Consider the following 24,499-nt stretch of genomic DNA (forward strand, 5'->3'; position numbering starts at 1 on the left):
CTTCCGGCGCGGGCGCAGCGCGGCCGGAAGTGCGGGCGGGAGCGGTGCCGCCATCATGGCCGACAAGATGGACATGTCCCTGGACGACATCATTAAGCTCAACCGGAGCCAGCGCGGGGCCAACCGGGGCGGCCGGGGAGGCCGGGGCCGGGGCGGCACCGCACGTGGGGGCGGGCCCGGCCGGGGCGGCGTCGGCGGCGGGCGCGCGGGCGGCGGCCCCGTGCGGAACCGGCCGGTGATGGCCCGGGGCGGCGGCAGGAACCGGCCCGCGCCCTACAGCCGGGTACGGACCGGGCAGGCGGGGCTTGGGCCGCGGCGGCGCGGCGGGCTGGGGTGGCGGGTCCGCGCGGGGCGGGGGCGCGGGCGCGGGCGGCCCTTTGTCCGGTCCCGGCGCGGCCGCGGGCGGCGAGGCCCCGGCGCCGGTCAGCGAGCTCCGGTCTCATTGCAGCCGAAGCAGCTCCCGGAGAAGTGGCAGCACGACCTGTTCGACAGCGGCTTCGGGGCGGGGGCCGGCGTGGAGACCGGCGGAAAGCTTCTCGTCTCCAACCTGGACTTCGGCGTTTCGGATGCGGACATCCAGGTGCGGCTCGGGGAGAGGGAGCGGGGCCCCGTTCATCGGCCCGGCCGGGGGCCCGGGGAGCCCCGCCGGCCCTGCTCTGGCTGGCGCTCGGGGCCGAGCATTCCCGGGTGAATCCCTGGTGATGGGGTTCGCACTACGTGTGCCTGCTTTGGTGGTCTCCAGGGGGCTGGGAAATTCGGTTTATAGTGCTCTGTAAGTGACTGGCCCGTGCACGGGGAGCGATGCCCTGACTGCTGGGTCACGCCGTGATGGGTGGGTGCACTGTGAACTCTGTGAGCTCCTGCTCTGCAGCTGTACTATCCCTAACGGTGCCATGGCTCTGCTGCTTTGCCAAACGCCACTCTGGTGGGGGTCAGGGGCTTCCCAAGGATGAACCCATCAGTGCAGCCAGGCAGGTATTTGTCACAGCTCCCCTGTGCTGGTGCCCTGTCCTCCACCTGTCATGGTCTTGCCCCTTTGTGCTGGTCAGAGCAGCCCACAGTGGCTGCAGGTGGGTGCTTGGGGCATTGGCCTCAGGGCTGGAGACTGAGGGGTGTCCCAGCGTCAGGAGTGGGCTGTGAGCTGTGCAGGAGTTCAGTGCCACAGAGGGCTGCCATCACCCTGGCCTCTGGCTCTCGTGGCCTCGCCAGGGAGAACCAGACCACTGCTGCCAGACTTTCCTCATCAGTTCACTCCTTCAGCCTCTCACACACCCATCTGGCTGCGAGTGGGGAACTGGAAAGGAGCTCTGTCAGTCACCTACTCACTGGGTAGTGTGCTGCACTCCACCTCTTTCCCTCGTGTAAGTTCAGATTGGGTTTAAATAAGTTCCTGTTTGTTGCACTGAAGCAGCAGCGTGTTAAACTCAGCCCTGTGCCTTGTGTGCAGCCAGGACTCACCTTCCTGCTGCTGCTGCACAAGCTCCCACTGGGGTTTGTTTAGCAGCAGGGCTGACAATGCCTTTGGGCCCCAGCCCTATAATTTAGCATTGCCTTAGATGTGGTTTTGTTCCGGTGCCAATGCCTCTTTCTGTGGTGTGAGAGGCCCAAGGTGCTCTGGTTGCTTTTGGTGTCCCCTGAGGCAGGAGCAGCTGACCCCAGGCTCTGGGCAGAGCTGACACAGCCTTGCTTGCCACATTCTGTCCAGAAAGCATCTGCCAGGTGCCCTTTGCAGCCCTGCTGAGAGCCCTGTTGTGCCTCGGGAGCAGGCTGACACAGGCAGTGCAGTAACCCTGTTGGCTTCCCAAATGAAGTGCCTGAGAAACAAAATTGGTGGCTCTGTTGGTGCCTCTTTATTTCCAGCCTTTGTGGCAGCACAGGACAGAGCTCAGCAGAGGACTGGGCTGGTCTCCATTTTTGGGGTATGTTCTTAAGGGTCACGAGCCCAGCACAGTAAAAGTGCCATGGTCTTGTGGATCCCTGCACTCACATGGCCATTGTGCTCTGAGAAAGGTGTCTGGGGTCTGGAGTATTTTCAGTTGTTGCTGCTTTGACTCATCTTCAACAAAGACCCCAGTTCCCCTGGGGAAAAAACAAAAACAACAGGTCAGCGTCCCCTGAATCTGCTTCCCTGGCTGTGAATGTGCCTCCTGCAGGACATGAGCATGGAGTCCTGCTTGGTTTTGCCACTTGTGACAATGCCTGGACCCTTGCTGACAGGCTGTGCTGTGCCTCTGAGAGTTTTTCCAGGCTGTCTGAGGTGGCTGGACGAGCCCTGACCCTGAGTGTGGGGCACTGCGGTGTTTGCAGCATTGATGGATGGGCATGCTCCTTTCCCTCTCGTTCCCAGGAGCTCTTTGCGGAGTTTGGGACCTTGAAGAAGGCAGCTGTGCACTATGACAGGTCTGGCCGCAGCCTAGGAACGGCAGACGTGCATTTTGAGAGGAAGGCTGATGCACTGAAGGCCATGAAGCAGTACAACGGGGTGCCCTTGGACGGTGAGGCTGCCTGGCCCGGCCCCACGGCCAGCTCGCGTGGCTGGGGCGGAGCCTGGCACATCCCTGTCCCTCCTGCGTGTCCCTGTCCCTCTTGCACATCCCTGTCCCTCCTGCACATCCCTGTCCCTCCCCTCGTGTCCCTGTCCCTCCTGCGTGTCCCTGTCCCTCCTGCGTGTCCCTGTCCCTCCCCTCGTGTCCCTGTCCCTCCTGCGTGTCCCTGTCCCTCCTGCACATCCCTGTCCTTCCCCTCGTGTCCCTGTCCCTCCTGCGTGTCCCTGTCCCTCTTGCACATCCCTGTCCCTCCGGCGTGTCCCTGTCCCTCTTGCACATCCCTGTCCCTCCCCTCGTGTCCCTGTCCCTCCTGCACTTCCCTGTCCCTCCCCTCGTGTCCCTGTCCCTCCTGCACATCCCTGTCCCTCCCCTCGTGTCCCTGTCCCTCCTGCACTTCCCTGTCCCTCCCCTCGTGTCCCTGTCCCTCCTGCGTGTCCCTGTCCCTCTTGCACGTCCCTGTCCCTCCTGCGTGTCCCTGTCCCTCCTGCACATCCCTGCCCCTCCCCTCGTGCCCATTTCCCCTCACCCCCGTGTCCCCCTGCCCATCCCCGTGCCCCTGCCCCGTGTGTGTCCTGCACAGGCTCACCGCTGCTCTCCCTGCTGCTCTCCCCCGCAGGGCGCCCCATGAACATCCAGCTGGTCACGTCACAGATCGACACGCAGCGGAGACCAGCACAGAGGTGGGGGAGCCCTGCCTGAGCAGGGGGGCAGGAGGGGCAGGACCCCTCCCTGCTGGGAACGTGGGTCCTGTTCAGCTTCACTGAAGGCACTAAAACAGTTGCTTTTCAAACTTACAGTGTAAACAGAGGTGGCATGACCAGGAACCGCGGGGTCTTGGGGGGATTTGGAGGTGGAGGCAACAGGCGAGGGACTCGTGGCGGGAACAGAGGGAGAGGCAGAGGAGCTGGAAGAACTTCCAAACAGCAGCTCTCTGCAGAAGAACTAGATGCACAGCTGGATGCTTACAATGCCAGGGTAAGTGCTGCTTGGGCATGGTAATGGGCTCCCCACAGCATCTCATCCTGGAAAGCACTGGCAGTCTGGAGCTGGCAGAAAAGGGAAAGCATTTTCCAGGTCCTTGGGCTGAAGCAGTCTGGCCCTGAAGCTGAGCTGTGCCTTGGCTTGGCCCTGAGCTTCGCTTTCCAGAGCAGTTTGTCACCTCTTCCTGATGGCTGAGGAACAGGCTCTGCTCTCGCCAGGCTCCATAGCTGTAACAGCCACTCTGAGCAGCAGCTGCAGAACAAAACCCACAGAGCTGATGGGACTCAGGAATGGGAAAACAAAGGAGAATCTCATGTGGAAGAACTGTGTGGTGTGCTGCTGGGGAAGGGTGTTGTGTTGGTGGCAGAAATGAGCCCCAGCCTGGGGAGCCACGGGCAGGTTGCAGCTGTAGCTGGAACCTGCTCAGCCTGTGCTGTAGCTGCGCCAGGATCCCAGCAAAGCTGAGGCCACAGGGACACCATGACAGTGGAGTGGGAGGTTCAGGATGGGACGGGGCAGGGCGAGAGCGCGGACAGGGTGGGACGAGCAGGATTCCAGGAGCAGCCTCGGAGCAGTGTGGGATGCTGCAGTGCTCAGCACGGTGTGCCGTGGCCTGGACCCACCTGTCCCTGTGCCCCATGCTCGGGGGTCACCAGAGCCAGGCTGCAAAGAGGGGGTGGGCTTGGGTGGGGGGGTGCTGCAGGGTGCCGGGGCCGCGGTGACACTGCTCCTCTCTTGCAGATGGACACCAGCTAAAGCGGCAGCAGTGGGCCAGGGAAGGACTCCAATCTTGCTCCACACTCCCGGCAGGGGCTGCGGCTGTGGCTACTACTACCGAGGATGGGATTTGTTTTACTTTTACGTTCTGGGATAGGTTTTAACTCCTGTAAAGGTTTTTTTTAATTCTCAGCAGACCTGTTTTGTACCGAGTTATTTTTGGGATAAATTTTTCTGGTTGCCTGTTGGGCCAAGGTGGCTTTTTCACCTTTGCCGTAATAAAATAGAACCATGTCTAGAGCTGTGGCTGCTGCCTTGCCGCGCTGGGCCCCGCGCCCCGTCCCGCTCCCACACGTACCGTGATGCTCTGCGCCCCTCTGCCGTGCCCCGGTGCCGGTGCCGGTCCCGTCCTGCCCCGCTAGTCCCGTCCGTGCTCCCGGGCCGCTCTCCGGGTCCCGCTCCCTGCGTGCCCCGCCCTGCCGGTCCCGCCCCCCGCTCCGTTCCGCCCCGCCTGCGCGCGCTCCCCCCGGGCCAATCAGCGCGCGGTCCGCGGCCGGAAGCGCGGCGGCGGCGCGGCGGCGAGTAACGGGAAGTGCCGGGCGTGTCCCGGAAGTGCGGGGGCGCGCGGGGCCTGGGCGGATCCGCGGCGTTGGCAGCGCAGCGCGGAACGAGCGAGCCCGGTACGGCGGGAGCGGGCGGGAGCGGCGGGCGGGGGTGCGGTACGGCCGGCGGGGCCGGGCCGGGCGCCCCGCGCTGGCCGCGGGCCGCGGGAAGGGCCGGGCGCGGCCGAGGGGCGGGCGCGGGGCCCCGGGTGCCCTTGCGCGACCTTCCGAAGGCCGGGGGAGCCGCCGCCCCCCCGGTGGGGCCGTCCCGGAGCGGAGCGCGTGGGGCGAGGGCGGGGCGGGGCGGCCCGGGCGGCCCGGAGGGGCTGGGGCGGCGCCCGGCGGGCCTGCCCGGTGCCCGGGGCTCGGTCCGAGGCACGGTGCGGGGGATCGCCCGGCCCGACGCGTCCCGAGGTCGGCCGTGCCTCCGGCGCGTACGGGTTGTCCATAAATGGCCGCTGGGCGCGGAATGAGGAACTGGGAGACGGCACCGGGGTCGGGCTGTTCCGTGTCAGGGCAGGGCCCTTCCACCCCGACCGCCGCGGACCGGGTGCGCCTCCGGGGCTTGCACGGGAGCCGCGGCTCCTGCGCTGCCCCGCCAGTACGGCCCCGCCGGGAGCAGCGGCGTTTTCCCGAGAGCTGGCCGAGAACCGCGACCGCCGCTTGTTTGGGGTGAGAAAAGCCCCCGGCCGCCCTTGTTCACTGGAGGGTTTCAGGTCCGCTCTGTTGCTCCGGCTGTCCAAGCATTTTTCCAGTGTAGAGGATCTCATTCCCTGACTGCAGACTGGGGACAGTTTCACTGCCATCAGTTCGGCTGCTGACACACAGGGCTGGGTCACAGTCCCGGCTTCAGGTACCCACGGTGCTGGTTTCATCCCTGGTGCAGTGCTGCCAGCAGCCTTCATGCTTCTGGAGTTGATTGTGAGCCCTCTGCCTGGCTCTGCACGGTTCAGCCCTGCAGGTGAACGACAGGTCAGGGATATGTCAAAGCAAGAAGAAAAAAACATGAAACCATCCTCCATGCTCAGACGGCTGAGTCCCCGCTGGGCAGCAGTGTGTCCTCCTGTTCCTGGGCCTGTGAGACGGCCCAGGGGATCGGGTGGGATGGGAATTCCCTGGATGCTCTTACAAAGTGACTGGTGCAGCAGTGGTACCTGGATATGCCCCGACAGCGCCCGGCCTCAGGAGGTGCCAGCTGGGCTCCTGTCCCCTCTGTGCTGCCCTGGGAACGTCTGAGCTGTCTGTGTGCAGCAGCCAGGCTGTTTGGGCTGTCCTGGCAGAGCAGCTGGGACAGGGCCCTGGAGAAGCACTGACTGCTGGCTCACATTCCAGCGAGTTCTCCGGGTGGCTGCGCGGGAAGGAGGAAGGGTGGGGACTGCTGGAACTGGCCGTGCAGTCCGAGGCCTGACGGGGTCGGAAGCTGATGAGCTCATCCGACACACTCTGACTAATGCTGGCTTCGCTGCTGCCCCGGGATGGGATTCCAGGAGTCAGTGTTCCCACTGTGTGCCTGGACACCAGCAGGGATATTCCCGCTGGTGTTGCTGCCTGGCAGGAGGTGGGGCTCTCGCCTTGGCTGCTGCAGCTGCTCTGTCCTGCACAAAACATGCTGAGAATCCGGAAGAGTCTGCTGGGTTGAGGGAGCAGTGAAGGCAGAGTGCAAAGTCCCAGGTAGGGCTTCAGCCTCCTGCTGCCTTCTACAGGCTGCTGAGGTCCTGAGTACCTGCTGGGAGTTAGGGTCTGTTTCTGAAGGTCCAGGAGCCCTTCTGTACCCTGCTTCCAGCACAGGCTGGGGTCCCTTCCTGCAGCCCTGGCAGTTCCTGGGGGCTGTGCTGTTCCACGGAGCAGGGGGATCCCCAGGACCTGTGGGTAAGCTGATAGGAAAGGTGAGGGCTGTTTCCCCAGAGCTTAACCCAGCCTGGCCTGCAGTGCTGACTGGAGTCATGCTGGTTCTGGTCCCCACTGGTGTTTTCAGTCCTGGTGGGCTCCTGCCACCTTAGAAATCCCAAGAAAGTTGGGGTGGGTTGTGATTAATCTATGTGCTAGGTATGCATGATTCTTTAGCTCTGGGTCACAGAAGTAAGGCTGGAACACAGGAACATGACCAACAAGCTGGGGATTTGGGGTTTTGGTTGGCTTGGGCTTTCTTCTGTGCCCTCTGTGTCGTGGTTGTTGCTAAATACCAGTTTGTGGCAGGGGCTCTTGGGTCTCTGGTGGAGATGGGGCTCGTGATGTGCGGCAGAAAACTGTCACCATTGTGTTACCCTGGGGGCTCAGCTGTCGAGGAGTGGCAGCTCTATGCTGACACCAAACCAGGGCATTTCCAAACTGCCCAGGAGAGGATTCTGGCTCTTGGAGGTGACCAGCTGCTGGCAGTCAGGGCTGTGAGCGCCGAGGCTGTTCCCAGTCAGTGCAGCTGTCTCCCAGCCATGGGAGCTGCGCTGGGACTGGTGCTGTTGTTCATGGCTCCAAGAACTTCAGAACTTCAGGAGCAGAGGCTGCCTCATGGCTCCTGCTGTCCCTGATCTGGCTGTCTGTGAGAGATTTTGCTTGGTCTGAAAATTGGAAGCTGGAGTGTGCTCATACACAGAAGTGTACCTACCGCTGCTGGAGATAGGTGTGTGGATGCTAGTGGATCCTCTGCCATTAGTGTCCTCTCACAGAAGGCTCAGTCACAGAATTTGGAAGTCACCACAAGTTTGGGACTTTGATTCTGTGAAACTGACATTCTGTCACATTCCTGGAAGCTGCAGGTATCCTCAGAGCAAGGTGGGAGAGTTAGAAAAAACTGTGACCCATGGGAGGTATAATCTAGGCCAGAGGTGAGCCAAAGGACATGAGGAGGGGATTTGGCAGGATGCAGCGAGGAGATGGAGCAGTGCAGGGTGTGTAAGTGAGTGTTTGCTCAGTGCTTCTGGGGGTCCTCAAGCCTGGCAGCTGTTTGGGTTTGATATGGAGATACTGGCTTGAAATCTCATCAGTTGTTCATCTGTGACATGAGACTAAATGCCCTTTTGAAGACAAATTTCCACATCATTCGGTGTGAGGATGTTGGAAGATGCCATGTGGAAGGGCCAGCTGTTTGCTGTGCAGCTACAGCAGGAAAAGCTCCTGGCACAGATGCTTGTGCCACGCAAGGCCAGAGCCCTGGTATAGCCCCGTGGTGTCCCTTCATCCCCCAGTGCCTTTCTAAAGCTGTGCCAGGGTGTTGTGAGGCTTTAGAGAGTCCAAGGTGATATTTGCCATAGGAAAGCCCTTCAGACAACGTGTCCTGTGGAACCGAGAATTCCTGAATGTGTCATTGGCATTTACGAGGATTTTAGTAGAGTGTTGGCATCACCTTTGCCTTGCCCTTGGTGTGGCTGGGCATTTCCTGGGCAGAGTCCTGGGCAGGTTCCACATCTTGTTTATTTCATTGCCTGTTTCCCTGGCTGTGTGTGTGCCACAGATCCTTGCAAAAGGCTGAGCCAGGTGTCTCATCCCACTCGGCCAAGGCACAGAGCACTGATGTGACAGTTACAAAACGTGGGCACCAGATCCCAGCAGAGGCTCCTGGCATCCGTGCCAGTGGTGAGACAGAGGCCTATTCTTAGCTGGTATCCTGTTGTGGAGAGCAGAACTGGGTTTATTCTGGGCTCTGGCTTATTCCAATTGAAAGCCTCAGCTGGTTGATCTTGTGGAGGAGAATGTCTTCCCTATGGCTTTGGGGTATTTATATTACAAGCAAAGCACTGAGGTTGAATTTTTTCTCACTCTTGCCTGGGCCTCTGTGGGCTGGAGATGAGACCTGGCCTCTGGAAGGTTCTGCAGGGGCCAGGGGCCCTTGGCAGGGCTGTGTCTCCCAGGGGCCAGGGTGAAGGGCCCCAGTGAGAGTGGGAGCCTGCAGAGTGACAGCAGAGGAGTTCTGGGGAGCCCTGCTGCTGGGGTGGGTGGTCTGGGCAGTCACACCTCTCCTCTCTGCTTCAGTGTGGAGCACGTGTGCCAGGATGGCGGAGCAGGAGCCCACGGCAGAGCAGCTGGCCCAGATTGCAGCTGAGAATGAGGAGGATGAACACTCTGTCAACTACAAGCCACCTGCCCAGAAGAGCATCCAGGAGATCCAGGAGCTGGACAAGGACGATGAGAGCCTGCGCAAGTACAAGGAGGCCCTGCTGGGCGCCGTCACCATCAGTGCAGGTGAGCCCTGGCACGGGCTGGTCCCTTCTGGCCTTGCCTCTGCTCCCACGTGGGAGCTGTTCTCCCAGCTCAGGCTGTGTCTGTGCTCCCCCGTGCCTGTGGCTGGCCAGGGACTGAAGGGTGGGGTGGCACTCTGCCTTTGCAGGGACTGTGGGCTGGGCCTGCTGTGAGGGGAGCCCAGACCCTTACAGAGTTGGAGGCTGGTTTTGCTGCTTTTTGTGCTCTTTCAAGAAGTTCTCTGGAAGGAAAAGGAGCTGTGTTGGCCAGTGTCAGGGATGAGTGTTTAACAGCTTTGTCTCTTGTCTCTAGATCCCAACGCTCCAAATGTGGTGGTGACCAAACTGACCTTGGTCTGCGCTACTGCTCCAGGCCCCCTGGAGCTGGACCTGACAGGTGAGCTGGGAGGGAATGCCAACCCTGCTCCTGGGCAGAGCTGGCAGGGCCACTGCTGGCAAGGTGGGTGGGCCTTCCTGTGTCAGAAGGGCTGGCAGCAGAGCACAGTGCTTGGGCCCCAGCGGGTTCTGTATCTGGAGCCCAGCAGCAGTTCCATGGCACCGGGGTGTTGTGTAGAGGTGTGAGGGGCCAGATGGGGCAGGCAGATTCTTCCAGCCTGCACGGTGACGTTCATGGCAGCTTCAAAATGGTGACAGCCTGGGAGCAAAGACTGCAAAGAAACAGCCTGGAATTAACTGCAGGGTTGTGCTTGCAGTGTCCTGTTGCGGGGCATTGCTTGCCTGCCGGCAGCAGAGGGGGCCCTGCAGCTCCTGCCCCAGCTGCTCCTGCCGCGGAAATTCACAGCACAGCACAAAGGAGCTCTGAGCAACCCTCTCCTGTCTCTGCAGGTGATCTGGAAAGCTACAAGAAGCAAGCATTTGTGCTGAAGGAGGGTGTGGAATACCGGATAAAAATCTCCTTTAGGGTAAGCATTCCGATCTGGAAACGGAACAAATGGAACACCAGACTGCTGCAGTCCCAGCCTTGGGAGTGCCCCTGCCCTGCAAGTAGGGTTGTGCTGAAGGAATGGGCTCTTCCTGCACGTGGGGTGGGCAGCATGAATGGAGACGTGCTGCTCAGTCCCCACTCCTCTCTCTGCAGGTAAACAGGGAGATTGTGTCAGGATTGAAGTACATCCAGCACACGTTCCGGAAAGGCGTGAAAAGTAAGTGCTTCTCTTGACTTGGTACTGCTCTGTGTCAGTGAGGGCTTCCTCTCTTCTTGCTGCTGTGACAGGGGCTGCCCTGCAGCTCCTCAGGGAGGGGACAGTCCTCAGTGCCGCGGCCCGTGGAGCTCTGTGGAGCTCCTGGGCCTGTGGTGCTGGGGCAGCCCATGGTCCTGGCTGCGCAGCATGTGATCTCAATCCCCACCGAGCACATTTACCCCCTGAGTTTGGCAGGAAGCAGGTCACAGCTGGCAGCATTGCCATGCTTACAGGTCACTCCCCGCAGGAGGGGCCTATTCCTGGGGAGAAGGGAGCTCTGAACTGGGTGAGATTCCGATTGTTACAGATGTTCTAGAAATTGTTGTAACAGTAACAGACCTTTCATTTGCTTCAGCCTTGCCTCAGACGCAAGGGAGGCTCCTGAACCTCTTGGTGCCTCTATGAAGCCTCCACGCAGCTCTTTTTGTCTTTTTAGTTGACAAGACCGAATACATGGTTGGGAGCTATGGCCCCCGAGCAGAGGAGTACGAGTTTCTGACCCCCATGGAAGAGGCCCCGAAGGGCATGCTGGCCCGGGGCAGCTACAACATCAAATCCAAGTTCACAGATGATGATAAGACTGACCACCTGTCCTGGGAGTGGAACCTGACCATCAAGAAGGATTGGAAGGACTAGCCCTTCCTGAGGCCAAACCCCAGAGAGCGTGAATCAGACAGTGGCTACCGTAGAATTCCCCCCCTGTACCAAAGTGCTGACATTGGAACCCTCTTACCTGTCACCCCCTTTATCATTTGACCAGACAGCTCAGTTTTTTATGTGCCCCCTCCCCAGAGAATTGCTGAGTGCATTGACCAAACCATGCTGTCTGCATCTGGTCTCCAGCTGCCCGTCCTGGGGCTGTGCTGCCCCAGCACTGATGGGAGTGCCCACTCCCTTGCCAGGCCCTTTCTTGCTTCCCACCTTCCTTTATCCAGGAGGTGCCAAAGGGGACGAGCCCCTGTTAGGATCCTGTGCTTGGCTTTCCTGCGCACAGCTCAGGGTAGCTACTGCCTCCAAGTAGCTGAAGAATTTTGGTGCCAGGCAGCTGTCGAATCAGTTTATTGGCTCAAGTGTTGTCTGCCTGCCCTTTCCGCCCTGTCAGTGTCCTGGGCAACTTCATTTGTGGATGTTCCCTGTAACCATGATGCCTTAAATGTGTAACATGTATCCTCTAGGGAGGGGGTCCTGCCTCTGTTACACTTTTTAAACGCCATCTGCCCTCCCTGTCTGTTGGCATGGGCTCAGTTTTGTCACGCCCCTCATGTGTTATTAGGAAAGATTCACAACTTCCCACTTCACTGCTGGTCCGTTCCTCACCCGAGACAGGACATCTCCAGAGGGAGAGGGTGTGGCATCCCGGGTGACGCCTGGCCGCCCTCCCTGGCCTGGCTGGCCCCAGCCTGGCCTGCAGAGCCCCCTCAGAGCTCTCTGGGTGCCCTGAAGGGCAGGGCGTGCAGGGGTCACCAGGGCTGCCACCATCTCGCACTTCTCACTGCAGCCCAGGGAGCTGCAAAGCACTGAGATTCCAGGACAGTACCTGCCCTCCTGGCTGCTTTGGGCTGAGGATGGGCGAGTCTGTCTCTGCAGCTGCTCCTGATGAGATCAACAAAGAGCTTGCGATGGACAAGCGTTCTGAAGCGGTTAATGCCTTATGTATCTGTTCTGCCTTTAAAATCTGTGCCTGGCCTGTAGTTACTGCCTTGACACTCGGCCCCGTGCCTGCCGCAGACCCGCAGCGTGCCGGCCTCCACCCTTGGCTGCACAGCTGCAGCTCTTGGGGCAAAGCAGCCCCAGGGCCCTGCGAGGCCCCGGGGCTGGGCAGGCGTGTGCCACCTCTGCAGCCCTCCGATCCGGATCTACCACACCGAGGTTACAACTGGGACCAAGTACATGTGGCTTCTCGTAGCTACGTCTTTGCCTCTAACTGCCCTCGCCCTGCCCCTAGAGAGGTTTTTTTGTTAATTTGATTTGGTGCGTATTGTCTGTAAGTCCTAGACCCAGGTTAACAGGTTTGGAATCATCGTCTGCTTCTCCTTTTATGACAGTTAAATAAAATCTTTGAACTGACCGTGTACTGTCCATGCTGGATCTTCAGCATGAAGTGGCTGAATGGGATTTCTGCAGACACTTAGGGTGGGAGAAGTCCAGGATCTCTGGGTTTGCTAGAATGTGAAATGGGATCTGGGACAGGAGAGGCCCCGTGGCAGTATGTGTGCAGGATCTGTCCCTTGCTGTTTGCCCAGTTCTGCACTGCCCACAGTGCGAGGGGTGGGAGTGTGTGAGGCTGTGAAAACAGGGATTTCCAAGGGGGGCCTCTTGCCAGCAGAGGAACAGGCAGGCTCTGAACCCGCAGCACGACTGCTCCAGCTGCACTCACAAAGGGAAATTCCCCATGCAGTCACAGGAATGAGGGAGGTGATTAGAAAACAGTCCAGGAGAGGCAGCAGATAAGAGCCTGCGGATGTTTACAGAGCATGTGGCATGTTTGTGTTAAGGATAAAGGAAAGTGTTGCCATGAAAAGCTCTTTACAGAATCCATGGTGTGAGAGAACCTGGAGGAGGGGGCTCTGGTCAGACTCATGAAGGTAACTGAGAACTCCATAGGCTCCCTCTTGTATTTGGAGCTCACAGCACAGGCCCCTTTCTTGGGCCTTGGAAAACTGCTAAAGGAGATGATGGACTTGGAAAGGACAAGGACTGAAGGCAGCAGTCTGGGCTGGGTAGGAGCTGGCTTGTGGCCAGTGCCCACTCCAGCAGGCAGGTCACTCGTTCTGCTGGCTAGGGAGCACAGCCCCCAGCCCTCTGCACAGTGTGGGGCTGTGGAGGGCAGCGTGGGGACTGGAGCAGGGAGCAGCCCTCACCCTCAGCGTGTCAGTTAGACAGAGCCCAGATGTGCCTGATAGCTGAACAAAGGCCCCCTGTGCTGGCCCCCAACAGCCACTCTGCGGGCAGGCGATGAGCACCCAGCTGATGCAACCCCAGCGCTTTGGCAAGAGTTTCAACACCCAGGGTGTCAAGGTTTCTGTTAGATCGTTTTGCCGTGGAAGGAGGCCTGCAGGGGCAGGACGGCTGTGCTGTGCTCCAGCTTTGGGGATCCTCTGCCTCTCTTCTCTGGCACGTTCCTCCCACAGGGAGCCAGCTGGGCTCCTGTGCCCAGTGCATGCCATGAGTGCACTGGGGAATGGGTGGCTCCAGTCACAGGCTGGGTGGGACAGACCAGTCACATGAACTGTGGTTCCCAAAGTAAAGCCTTAGCCCCTTCCAGGTGATGCATCTTAAGAACCTCGGCCAGAAGTTGTGCAGGAGCAGCCCAGGCCGTTCCCCTTTTCCAGCGCTGCAGCAGCTCCCTCTGACACCACAGCCCTGTGTGAGCAGCTGAGTCGGAGCAGCAGCGCTCCTGCAGAGCTACTCCGGGCAAGGTGGGCCCTTTCAGAGCATCGCTGCAGGGCCCTCCGGCAGAGCCAGGAGCCGGGGCTCTCTGGGCAGTGGCTTCCAGCCCTGGAACCCGACAGGCTCCGAGGTGGCCTGGACTAATGCAGCGCTGATTTCCTCCCTGCCAGCCCAGCCCTGGGTGGCCGCTGTGCCCTCACCGCGTGCTCAGCTTTGCCTTCCAAAACCTCGCTGGACTCTCCCCGGGCCTGACAAGAGCGTGCGGTTCGGCACCGGCCGCAGCTCCCGAACGGGGAGCAGCTCCTGGCAGCACTCGGGTTCTCCACGGGGAGCTGGCGAGCTCCGGGCGCGGCCCCTGCCCAGAACACAGAGCAGCGGCTCTGAGCAGCCCAGGGCTGGCGATCCCCGGGGCGCGGCCCGCAGCCCGGCCCCGCTCCGGCCCCTGCGTGCGCGGGAGCGGCGGCGCCGGTAGCCCGGCAGGGGCAGCGCCCGGGGCCTTCCCCGCCCGGCGCACACCAGCAGCAGCCGGGGCCCTCGGCAGTGCCGGGGCAGCGCAGGCAGACCGGAGCGACGGGATTTTGCCCCGCCACGGTCACCGGGCTCCTCCGTGCCGGCTCCCGGCAGGCTCCGCACGGAGCCGTGCCCTGACCGGGAACCGCACGGGCCCTGCTCGGCCTGGGCCACGAGGAGCCGCCGCCGGTGCCTTCGCCCTGAGGGCGCGTGTGCCGCGGGAACGCCATCGCCGCCCGCGCTCCCCGGCCCGTCTCCGTGACCGGCGAGCTTGCAGCAGAGCGAACGGGGCGGTGCCCGGCCGGAGCCCCGCGCCGGCGGACAGACAGGGTCAGGACAGGCAGCGCTGCTGCCATGACCCCGAGGGGAAGGCCGTGCCTAGGGGAGGTACGAGCGGAGAGGGGCCGGACCGGACCGAACCGAACCGAACCGCGGCCGCGCCGGGGCGGGCCGGGCCTCGCGCGCCGGGCTGGTCACGTGGGGCGCACGGCCCAGTCAGGATCCACCACGCGCTCGTGGCCGTGCGCACGCGCAGTGCCGCCCGGCGGCGCTTCCCGAGTGCCACGTTCGAGGGCAGGGGCCACGCGAGACGGCGGCGCCGACCAATCGCGAGCGGCATCGCAGGGAAAGGAGCCAATGGAGACCTGCGGGCGGGGAGCGCGGCCGCCGGCCAACCCAAGGCGGCTGCCGAGGGGCGTGCCCGGACCGCCAGCCAATGGGCGGCGCGCAGTGGCCGGGGCAGAGGCGCCAGCCAATGGCAGGCGGGCGGCGCAACCAATAGCGCGCGGCAGCGGCCGGCGGGGGCGGGTTTATAAGGGGGAGGCGGCGCCGCGGCCGCGCGTCCGAGCCAGCCCGTCCCTGAGGCCGCCATCAGCCATGGCGGCGGTGCGCGCTCTGCTCCCGCTGCTCTGCACGGCCCTGCTGCTGCCTGCCCGCGCCGCCGCCCAGGAGGAGGAGGACGGTGTCCTGGTGCTGCGCGCCAACTCCTTCGAGCAGGCGCTGGCTGATCACCGATACCTGCTCGTCGAGTTCTGTGAGCGCGGCGGGGCCGGGCCGGGCCGGGGGGAACGGGCGGGCGGGGACCGAGGGCGCGGCCGGGGACGGAAGGGTCGGGCCGGGAAGAGGCGCTGAGGGACGGGCTCCCCCGGGCGGGTGTGGGGCCGGGCTGGGGCGGGGGTCTGCGCGGCCCCCTGGCCCGCCCCTCCCCGGGGCTCCGTGAGTCCCGGCGGGCCTCGGTCCGCCCGGGACTGGAGTCGGGGAGGCCCGGCCGCCGCTGACGCCCCATCCCGCAGACGCCCCGTGGTGCGGGCACTGCAAAGCGCTGGCGCCCGAGTACGCGAAGGCGGCGGCGAAGCTGAAGGCGGAGGGCTCGGAAATCCGGCTGGCCAAGGTGGACGCCACGGAGGAGTCGGAGCTGGCGCAGCAGTTCGGCGTGCGCGGGTATCCCACCATCAAGTTCTTCAAGAACGGCGACAAAGCTGCGCCCAAGGAGTACACGGGTGAGGAGGGGCAGGACGCAGGTGAAGCGGGCCTGGATGTGCCGCCAGGGTGCAGAGGGCAGCAACGTGGCGCCGGGTCCCAGCGCATGGCCCCGTGCTGGAGCTGTGCTGCTGTGCCTGGACAAGGTCCACTGTGACAACGACCTGGGAATGGTGCTGGGCCCGTGGGGAACAGGCCAGCCTTCAATGGCCTCCCTCTGGAGAGATCCCTGAGGTCAGCCAGAGTGGAGGAACTTGCTTTTAGCAGAGTGACTTTAGCTTGGTTTTTTGTGTGGCTTAACTTGACTCAAGCCTTTCCAGAGTTGGAAACACATCTGGGCCATTGGGTGAGGAGGCAAACGTGGGGTGTGAGAGGGCTGTAAGGAAGGCCAAGACAGAATTCAGCTCAGCCAGGCCACAGAGTGCTGGTAACAGAGGGTAACATCCAGAATAGAGATCTTGGAAGGAAAAGGTGCTGTGATAGCATAAGTAATACTAAGGTCATGGAGAAGTGCTGCATTGCTGGTCAAAGTTTAAGGACGGGGGCAGGAGGTGAGAGAAGAATGGATTCCTGGGTGTCCCTTGTACCTTGACTTATCAATTAGGGATAAGCTTAATTACACTGTGAGTGAAAGGGAAAGAGTTGCGCAAATGAGATCCCGAGTCTTGCTGATCTCTTGACCAGCTCCTGAAAGGTCTTCTCTCTCAAAGCTTGAGGGCTTTGTGCTCTTGGCTTTAGCTGGGGGGAAAGTGACTCCTTGTTCTCTCCTGTAGCTGGCAGGGAGGCAGATGACATCGTCAGCTGGCTGAGGAAGCGCACGGGCCCAGCTGCTGCCAGCCTGGCTGATGTGGCTGCTGCCGAGGCACTGGTGGACTCCAGTGAAGTGGTGGTGATTGGTTTCTTCAAGGTAGAGTTTGTCTTTCTACTGGAGATGGTCTTGTGTGTGTCCAGGGCCTTCCCTGCTCCCTCCTGGCTGGGGAAGGTTCTGTGCCTTATGCAATACTTGCTGTCTTGCCTTCCTTGAAGTTCCAGTTCTTTGGGCTGGGCCCTGGGATGTGACTGCTTCAGGTGATGTGGCTTCTCTGAGACACCTTTCTTTGCTCCCCAGGATTCAGCATCAGAGGCAGCAAAGGAGTTCCTGCAGGCAGCAGAAGCTGTGGATGATATTCCTTTTGGGATTTCCTCCAGTGCTGATGTCTTCACCAAGTACCAGATTAGTAAGGACAGCGTCATCCTCTTCAAGAAGGTACTGGCTGGTGCCAAGCCTGAGCACCACACTGGGCTCTGCTGTCTCTTTCCCTTTCTTTAATTAGTCAAACTCCATCAAGGTCAGTCCTGGATGAAACAGCAAAGGCCCCATGCTGCTGGTGTAGCTGTTCTTGGGCCTCAGAGCCCTTTGTGGGGTGGGGGAGCCTCAGGGGCCCACAGCGTGCAGCTGTGTCAGTCTCCCAGTCCTGTGCTGTTCTCCCAGAGCTGCTCAGCTTTGGGTGCAGATTGTTCCTTCACTCACTTCCCCTTTGCCCAGCTCTCTGCAGTGCAGCAGTGGTCACACAGCCTTGGACAGGCCCAAGAGAACAGTAGATGAGCTCTCTGACTGCCATAGTGCTGTTTGGTTGTGTCTTAGCAGAGTGGCTTTTCATTGCCCACTGCTGACCTCTGCTGCTATTGCTCCCTGCTATGTCCAAGAGCTGTTCTGTCTCACTGCTGTGGGTTCTGCAGTGCAGGGATTCCAAAGAAGCTCCTAAGAGGATTTGCAGTTCCAGCTGACTGGGCTGGGGCAGTGGATTATGTGCAGAGGGATGCTGACTACCTACAGAATCACAGATGCTCTAATGGAGGCATGAGAATCCCTGTCACTGGGATGGATTTCCAAGTCTGAGCAGACAAGAAGAGGGTCTTGAGGTTTGGTGCCTCCTCACCCAGAGGTGCTGTGAGGCAGGACAGAGTGCTTTGGGTTCAGATTTACTACACCTGTAATGTCATCAATTGTGACTTTGCCCAGCCTGACCTAACACCAGACTTTCTTTTGTTCACCTGAAATAATTGTTTTATTATACTATACCTCTGACACTGTAGGTTTTTTTATGGTGGTAGAAGTTTGGAGACTTAAATTCTGAGTCAGAGTCCCTCAGGTTAATGTGGCTGAGGACATATCTGGCTAATGAGCTCAAAATGCATTAGCAAAATGGGGGGAAAAGGGAGGGAGGAGTGTTTTGTTCTTGTCTCATTTGATAGTTGTGTGCTATTACATGAGTAGCTCTGTATGTCAGCTTTGTGTCTCGCTCTGGGCAGAGTTCTGGGCCTGGCAGCCTTTTGTGTGTGCTGGGAACAGGAGTGACCATGCTGTGCCAGGCTGGGGTGGGGCAGGAGTGCTCAGTTCTGTGGAAGGAGCAGCCTAGATCTGCCCAGCCATTGTTCCTGTGCAATGCCATGGGAGCTCCTGCATAGATCTACTCTGAACCAGGGAGAAAAGGAATACCCACAGTAATCAAACACCAGGGCAGGAGACCTTGATGGCCTGCTTTGATTTTGGGCTTTGGCTCCATACCATCAGTTGGGGCTGAACTGAGAGGGTTTGGCTCATTGTTCTTCTCTTACTCTGTGAGAGTTGTCCAGACTTGCACAGGCCCTCACACAGCTGTCCTGATGGCGCTGAGGCAATCTGCAGAACTCTTCAGCGTGTTTGCAGAGTTATTTTCCGATGCTAAGTGTTTTCCTCAGCTTTTCCATTGAGGCTGGTGTGCCTCCTCTCAACAGAAGGTTATCTGAGTCCACACTCTTCCTTCTGTCAACAGCTTGAGTACGGCCTCGCCAGGGCACTGCTGTGCCCTTCTGCACATCCTCCCTTTAGCCTTGATGGGCCCTCTGCAGCTGTTGCTGTTTCAGGCTGCCAGAGGGTTCTGGAAATCCTGCTCAGGGATGGCACGGGTGATGGCCCTGTAGAACAGGACCTGACATCTCCAGTGTGATGTGCAACGTGTGCTGTTGTCCCTAACAGAGACTGGAATGAATTCCCCAGAGCTGAGGAAGTCACTGTTTGGTGTCAGACGTTCCCAGCACTGTGTGGCTGCAGTGTCTGCTCTGGCCATTGGCTGCTGCAGGGCTGGAGGCAGCTGCTCAGGCTCCTTCTTGGTGACTTGCACCATTAGGGCTCTCACAGTGGTGCAGAGCAAGGCTGAGATCAAGCCTGGCTGTTGTTGCTGCTTACCTTCTGGTGGGGGGTGATTGAAAGCTTTGCTTGCAAGGAAGATGGACACCTTGATGCAGACTTTATGTGGCTATTTGGTAACCTTGTTGAGATGGAAGTCTGCTCAGAAGGAGTGCAGCTGGAGATCCCTTGGGGCAGTGAGAGATTTGTGTGGGATGCACAAGTGTTCTAATGAGAAATGTCTGTTCTTGCAGTTCGATGAAGGCCAGAACAACTTTGAAGGGGATCTCACAAAAGATAATCTGCTGAACTTCATCAAGTCTAATTCATTGCCTCTGGTCATAGAGTTCACTGAGCAGGTGGGTCTTTAGATGTGTGACAAGGCTTTTCCCATTGCTGCTGCAAGAGTATAGCAAAGGTCCAATTGTAGACTGCATGGTCATGTTTTATTGTGGAGCTGACTCTGGGGGTATGGAGGAGTGGGAAGGACACAGAATGCAGGAAGTGGGAGCTTGCTGTGCAGAGCAGTCCTGCAGTATTGGAGGGTGCTGTGGGCTGCTCAGCATAGTGGAGTTAAACTGGTCTGGATACTGATTTGCCTCTTTTCCAAAAATAAAGTTTATTTTTTACTCCTCAGACTGCTCCTAAAATATTTGGAGGAGAGATCAAGACTCATATTCTGCTTTTCCTACCAAAAAGTGTCTCTGACTATCAAGGGAAGCTGGACAACTTCAAGAGTGCAGCTGGGGACTTCAAAGGGAAGGTGAGCTGGATTTCTTGGATCATGAGCTAGGAGACCACCCACCTCCTGCAGAGAAGTGTAGCACTGTCCTTATCCATGGAGCAGCTGTGGAGGAGGACTTTAGGCCAGCTCTCTCCTCTGGGACAGGGGAGGAAAAGAGCCAATTTAGCTACACTTGGTGCAGCAAAGTGTCAGTAGCTACAAGGTACTCATGTTCACCTCCTGCCTTTCCCTTTTTTCCTCCCAAGATCCTGTTCATCTTCATAGACAGTGACCACAGTGACAACCAGAGGATTTTGGAGTTCTTTGGCCTAAAGAAGGAAGAGTGCCCAGCTGTACGTCTGATCACGCTGGAGGAAGAAATGACCAAATACAAACCTGAATCTGATGAGCTTACAGCAGACAAGATCAAAGAGTTCTGTAACAAATTCCTGGCAGGCAAGATCAAGGTATGTGGATAAACAGTAGTGGTGGTGAACAAGGTAGCTGCTATTCCCACTGGGTCAGGGTGGGAAGGAGACTCTCTGTGGGAGAAGAGGAGTGACAATTCATCTAGTTGCTTACAGCCTGTGACTGAGGCACCGTGGGGTGGGGAAAGCTGGCTTTTCCAGGATGTGTGATTGCACGATCAGTCCGAGTAGCTATGTAGCAGTTTGTCTGAATTTCACTTTTTATTCCAGCCCCACCTAATGAGTCAGGATCTTCCTGAAGACTGGGACAAGCAGCCTGTCAAAGTTCTGGTTGGGAAGAACTTTGAAGAAGTAGCTTTTGATGAGAATAAGAATGTCTTTGTGGAGTTCTGTGAGTATCTTTCTACAGCTGATTCCAAGTAACTGGTGTGAAAGGATTGCCAAAACAATGTGTGACCAGGATTAGGGAAAAAGCCTTTTGCAGTCTGGGCCCCAAAAGCAGTGCCTTGATTGCAGAGATGTGTGAGAACTGTCTGGCTGGGGAGGAGTGGCACTTCGTTAGATTGTTGGTGCAACTGTGTCTCTGTAATTAACAGATGCCCCGTGGTGTGGTCACTGCAAGCAGCTGGCCCCAATTTGGGACAAGCTGGGAGAAACCTACAGGGACCACGAGAACATTGTCATTGCCAAGATGGACTCGACGGCTAACGAAGTGGAGGCAGTGAAAATCCACAGTTTCCCCACGCTCAAGTTCTTCCCTGCAGGCTCTGGCAGAAATGTAAGCAGGCAGCCAGGCTGGCAGCCGCCTGCCAGGGAGCGCAGAGCTCGCTCTGCACAGGACTGGGGGAGGGATCTGCATCCTGTGGGCATGGAACACAGCAAGTCTACAGGACACCCACGACCCTCTGTGGGGTCTGGGCTCTAGGGAAAGAGTTTGGGGGGCAGTGGGAAGGGGAATGGGGAAAAGAGGGAGCATAGAGGACAGTGTGCTCATCTGCAGGCTATTCTTTCCTCGCAGTGATCTCTGAAGTCTAGTGGCTGAGCTGTTTTCCTTCGTCTCATATGGGTGAAGGTGAATTTTTAAATTCCCTTTTGCTTGGCATGTTCACTGTTGCTCAGAAAGAGAATTCTCCTCTCCAGGGGTGTGGGTCTGTGGTGCCCATAACCAGCATCCTTGTGTTTTCCCTGTGTAGGTAATTGACTATAATGGGGAGAGGACACTAGAAGGCTTCAAGAAATTCCTGGAGAGTGGAGGTCAGGATGGGGCAGCAGCTGATGATGTGAGTAATGTGCATGGAGTACTCTGGGCCTTTGGGAACAGGGAGCGTGGTTCTGTGCCTGAATCCTCAGTCTTAAATAAGATCCTGTGTTGCTCCATATTGGGAGAGCATACTGCTGGTGAGCAAAGTGCCCCCATCGGTGTGATCTGTTCAGGTCCTGTGGGCCTGCACTGGGCTCCTGTCCTGGAGAACACCCTGTGGGTGCCAAGTAGCACTGCTGGGGCACTCAGCGCCTGGAACTGGGCTGTGTGATCAGTGCCACATACCTGTGTATCTGCTTGGAAGCTCTCACCTGCTGGGGCTGGGGAGGGAGGGTGTGTGGAGGCTACTACAGGTTTACAGCTGCCCTCTTCCAGGGCTTCCTCATCCTTAATGTCCTGAGTCTGAAGCTCTTGATAGAAGTCTCTGGTTGTTTTGTTAGCATGGCAGCAGAGAGCAGTGACCCGATGAGGGGTGCTGCTCAGTGCTGGGTTCTGGGTGTGCCTCATGTGCCAGAAACCAGGAGCTGTCTGTAACATCCACAGGATCTGGAGGACCTGGAGATGGATGAAGAAACTGAACTTGAGGAAGGTGATGAGGATGAGCAGAAACTCCAAAAGGATGAATTGTAAAGAGAAGACTGATCTACATCACCCAAAAAAATCAGACACTAAATTGGCTGCTGTGATGCAGCCCAGTGAGTCAGAAACCCATTAAGATTTAAAGCAGAAGGTAAATGACTGGAAATCCAGGGATTGGCTTCTAAAGTAACACTTTACCCTCACTTGTCTGTACACTTACCTTTTCTTTCTTTTTGGCTTTTGAAAAGGGAACTGTCACTAGGGAGCCAGCCCAGCAGCTGGGCTCTTTTTTCTATTGTGATGTACTTTTTTGTACACAGCTTTTGTCTGGAGAACTCTGTTCTTCTGGGCAGCAGGAGGTTGTGAGGTGGTACCAGGAGTTCAGTAGCCTGACAATCTGGAGCCTTGCCACTAACATCTTCCAGACAGCTTTTTTTTTTTTCTTTTTCTTTTAAAACTAAAGCCCCTAATTGATTTCTGCACCTGGCAGGGTCCTTAATGGTGTCAGCTGTTGTTCCCTGGAGCTGGCCTTCAGTATATGTGGGGGCAGAAGGCTGATGGCTTCCTGGGGAAAGGTGTGTGTGAAGGTGCTTCTCTTCATGCTAGCCAGACGTTTCCTTTCCCTTCTCCTTTAAGACACTTGGAGATGACTATTCCAAACTCCTGGAGGGGTGGAATACTGTGTGCGCTGGCTGTGGCAGGCTCTGAGGGTGGAGGTGGCTGCTGGCTCACCAGCTGTGTTGACATCCTTTTGATCAAAGACAAGAGTTGCAATCCCTTTCATGAATTATTTTGAGTGGGTTGACCCGGCAGGTGGGTGGTGGGGGAGGGCCTGATAAACAGATCAAACAGGACATTTGCAATTACTGGGGTTTGGGAATGTGACTGAGGGAGTGCCTCACAGGCCTGAGCTGCATCAGGCTGGTTCTTAGCATTCTGCTACAATAACATTGGTACTGAATTTGATGGCCAAATAAAGTTGAGATTTTAATACTATTATGTCTCTTTGTCTCTATCAGAGTGTAGAATATTTGAACCTACCCTGGAGATCAGAGTTGTAGGATGATTCTCAAGGGCCTCTGCTGCAATGGGATGTGTGTCACTTTCTCCAAGTAATTAGTAAAGGAAAAGAACATTCCAGTGCCTGCCTCCTGTCCGGATTCTGGGGCTGGTGCAGGTGTGAGCGGGCCGTGGCTTGGCTCTGAGAGTGGGCAGCCCCTGGGCCAGCTGGCTGGGCTGAGGGGACATTGCTCTGCAGCAGGGCACGCCAGGGCTGCTGGGCTCTGCGAGTCAGGCTCACATGACCCCCTGAGCCACGCTGCTATTTCCAAACCTGCTGCTTGCTGCTGAAGGTATTTTGGTTAGAAAATATGCTATAAATGTCACAGAGAGGGCATGGTGAGGCTAGAGGACAAGTGGGGGCACCTCTGTGTCTCAGCGGGTGGGATGTGTGCTGGAGCAGTGGCACAGGGGTGTTGGACAACACTTGTGTCTGTCTCCAGCTGCAGCCTTCTGCTGGGCCCCAGCAGAGCCCTGATGTGTTCCCAAACTTTGGGCACAGCAGCACCAGGGCTGGGGCTGAGCAGGCCCCCACTCACCATGGGATCAGGAAGGGCTGTCCCTGACAGAGCAGCAGCCAGGTGTGTGTGAGACCTGTACCTGCAGTTACAGGGAGGAGGACCTTTGAAGCCCCCTCCCTCCAGGGCTGCATGACTGAAGGTAGGCAGTGGCCACTGCTGCACCCCACAAACCCAGCAGTGCTGGTGCCCTGGGCTGGGTGACAGCTGCTTTGTCTTTTGGAATGAGGAGGAAGGGAATCTCATGAGTGAAGTTCCACTGAAAGGAGCTGTCTAGAATTTGACTCCAATAGGTCTGTTTTGCACAGCCAGTTGAACTGTGACTGAGTCAGAGCTCTGCAGTGGATCCTCTCTCCCTGGGCTGAGACCCACTGTGTCCAGCTTAGAGGAGGTGCCTCTCCTAGCCCAAGGCTCCCTGTGGCAGGGCAGGAGCTTAGCAGCCATCTGATGTACATGCCTAATTGCTGTTCCAAGAAAGCAGGCTGGAAGTGTTCTGTCCCCAGCGTTGAGCTTGGATGCCCTGTGCCGTGTTCAGGCTCATCCACAAGCAGATGCTTGGCCAAGAGATCGATGCATTTGCCAGCAGATAAACAAGTGCAGCAGTTCTAAGGTGTGTGCCTGACTGTGCTGCTGGGGTCAGGGCAAGGGTCTGCAGCAGGAGGGGCAGAGTGAAACCCCTAACTCCTAAAGCAGCACAGGGATTTTTTCTGACACACCTGCCTGGACAATCCCCATCAGCATGACAGAGCACAAAATGCTTAAGTGTCTGACATGCCCAAACTTTGATGGGAGAAAACAGTGGTTGCTTAAACCCTTGCTGGACCCGAATGACTCCTCTGTGGCAGATGGTTCTGTTTTGGGTCATGACAGAGTGTCTGGAGAGTATCAGAGGCAGGAGCTGTCTGGTGGTGGTGCTGTTCTTCTGCTGTTCCCCTAAGGCTACTTGTAGTACCTGCTCTCAGCAGCAGCTCCTTCCCTGTCTCAAGTAGGACAAGGAACACCAGGGACCAGCAGTGGTTCTGGTTCTGGGATTGCCAGCAGCACCTCTGTCCTCGCAAGGGCACGGGGCCATCAGACACTCAGGCTGTGCTTCCTTGCTGGGCTGTGTGCTGTCACAGTTGTGCCGGGCAGCACAGCTCCTCCTGCTCCTTTCGGGCTGTCCTGCAGGTACAGGAGGGTGACA

The 24,499-nt window shown here is 58.3% G+C and overlaps 4 protein-coding genes across 4 annotated transcripts; 3 read left to right on the plus strand and 1 right to left on the minus strand.

Moving 5' to 3' along the window:
* Positions 1-55: 55 nt before the first annotated feature.
* On the plus strand, positions 56-4,544 carry ALYREF (Aly/REF export factor; the record flags this gene model as incomplete). Its single annotated transcript, XM_084218420.1, has 6 exons — positions 56-283; positions 449-580; positions 2,348-2,495; positions 3,163-3,226; positions 3,344-3,521; positions 4,269-4,544. 6 exons carry the CDS (start codon positions 56-58, stop codon positions 4,281-4,283), a joined length of 765 nt encoding a protein of 254 aa, XP_084074546.1. The 3' UTR covers positions 4,284-4,544.
* A 235-nt stretch (positions 4,545-4,779) lies between these two features.
* On the minus strand, positions 4,780-6,454 carry LOC311161182 (uncharacterized protein; the record flags this gene model as incomplete). The annotated part of the gene is made up of 2 exons (XM_084218532.1): positions 4,780-5,801; positions 6,001-6,454. 2 exons carry the CDS (start codon positions 6,452-6,454, stop codon positions 4,780-4,782), a joined length of 1,476 nt encoding a protein of 491 aa, XP_084074658.1.
* Positions 4,836-12,288, plus strand: ARHGDIA (Rho GDP dissociation inhibitor alpha). Its single transcript, XM_084218481.1, has 6 exons — positions 4,836-4,924; positions 8,813-9,022; positions 9,332-9,415; positions 9,865-9,941; positions 10,118-10,181; positions 10,657-12,288. The coding sequence occupies exons 2-6, from the start codon at positions 8,833-8,835 to the stop codon at positions 10,854-10,856; spliced, it is 615 nt and encodes a 204-aa protein (XP_084074607.1). The 5' UTR covers positions 4,836-4,924; positions 8,813-8,832; the 3' UTR covers positions 10,857-12,288.
* Positions 12,289-14,970: 2,682 nt separating this feature from the next.
* P4HB (prolyl 4-hydroxylase subunit beta) lies at positions 14,971-22,735 on the plus strand. The gene is made up of 11 exons (XM_084218554.1): positions 14,971-15,153; positions 15,413-15,619; positions 16,373-16,506; positions 16,708-16,845; positions 19,002-19,106; positions 19,385-19,510; positions 19,738-19,938; positions 20,170-20,290; positions 20,496-20,677; positions 21,093-21,179; positions 21,704-22,735. Exons 1-11 carry the CDS (start codon positions 14,997-14,999, stop codon positions 21,788-21,790), a joined length of 1,545 nt encoding a protein of 514 aa, XP_084074680.1. The 5' UTR covers positions 14,971-14,996; the 3' UTR covers positions 21,791-22,735.
* Positions 22,736-24,499: the final 1,764 nt, after the last annotated feature.

Source organism: Fringilla coelebs (genome assembly GCF_963513975.1).
Source record: "Fringilla coelebs genome assembly, chromosome: 19".
Classification (NCBI taxonomy): Eukaryota; Metazoa; Chordata; class Aves; order Passeriformes; family Fringillidae; genus Fringilla; species Fringilla coelebs.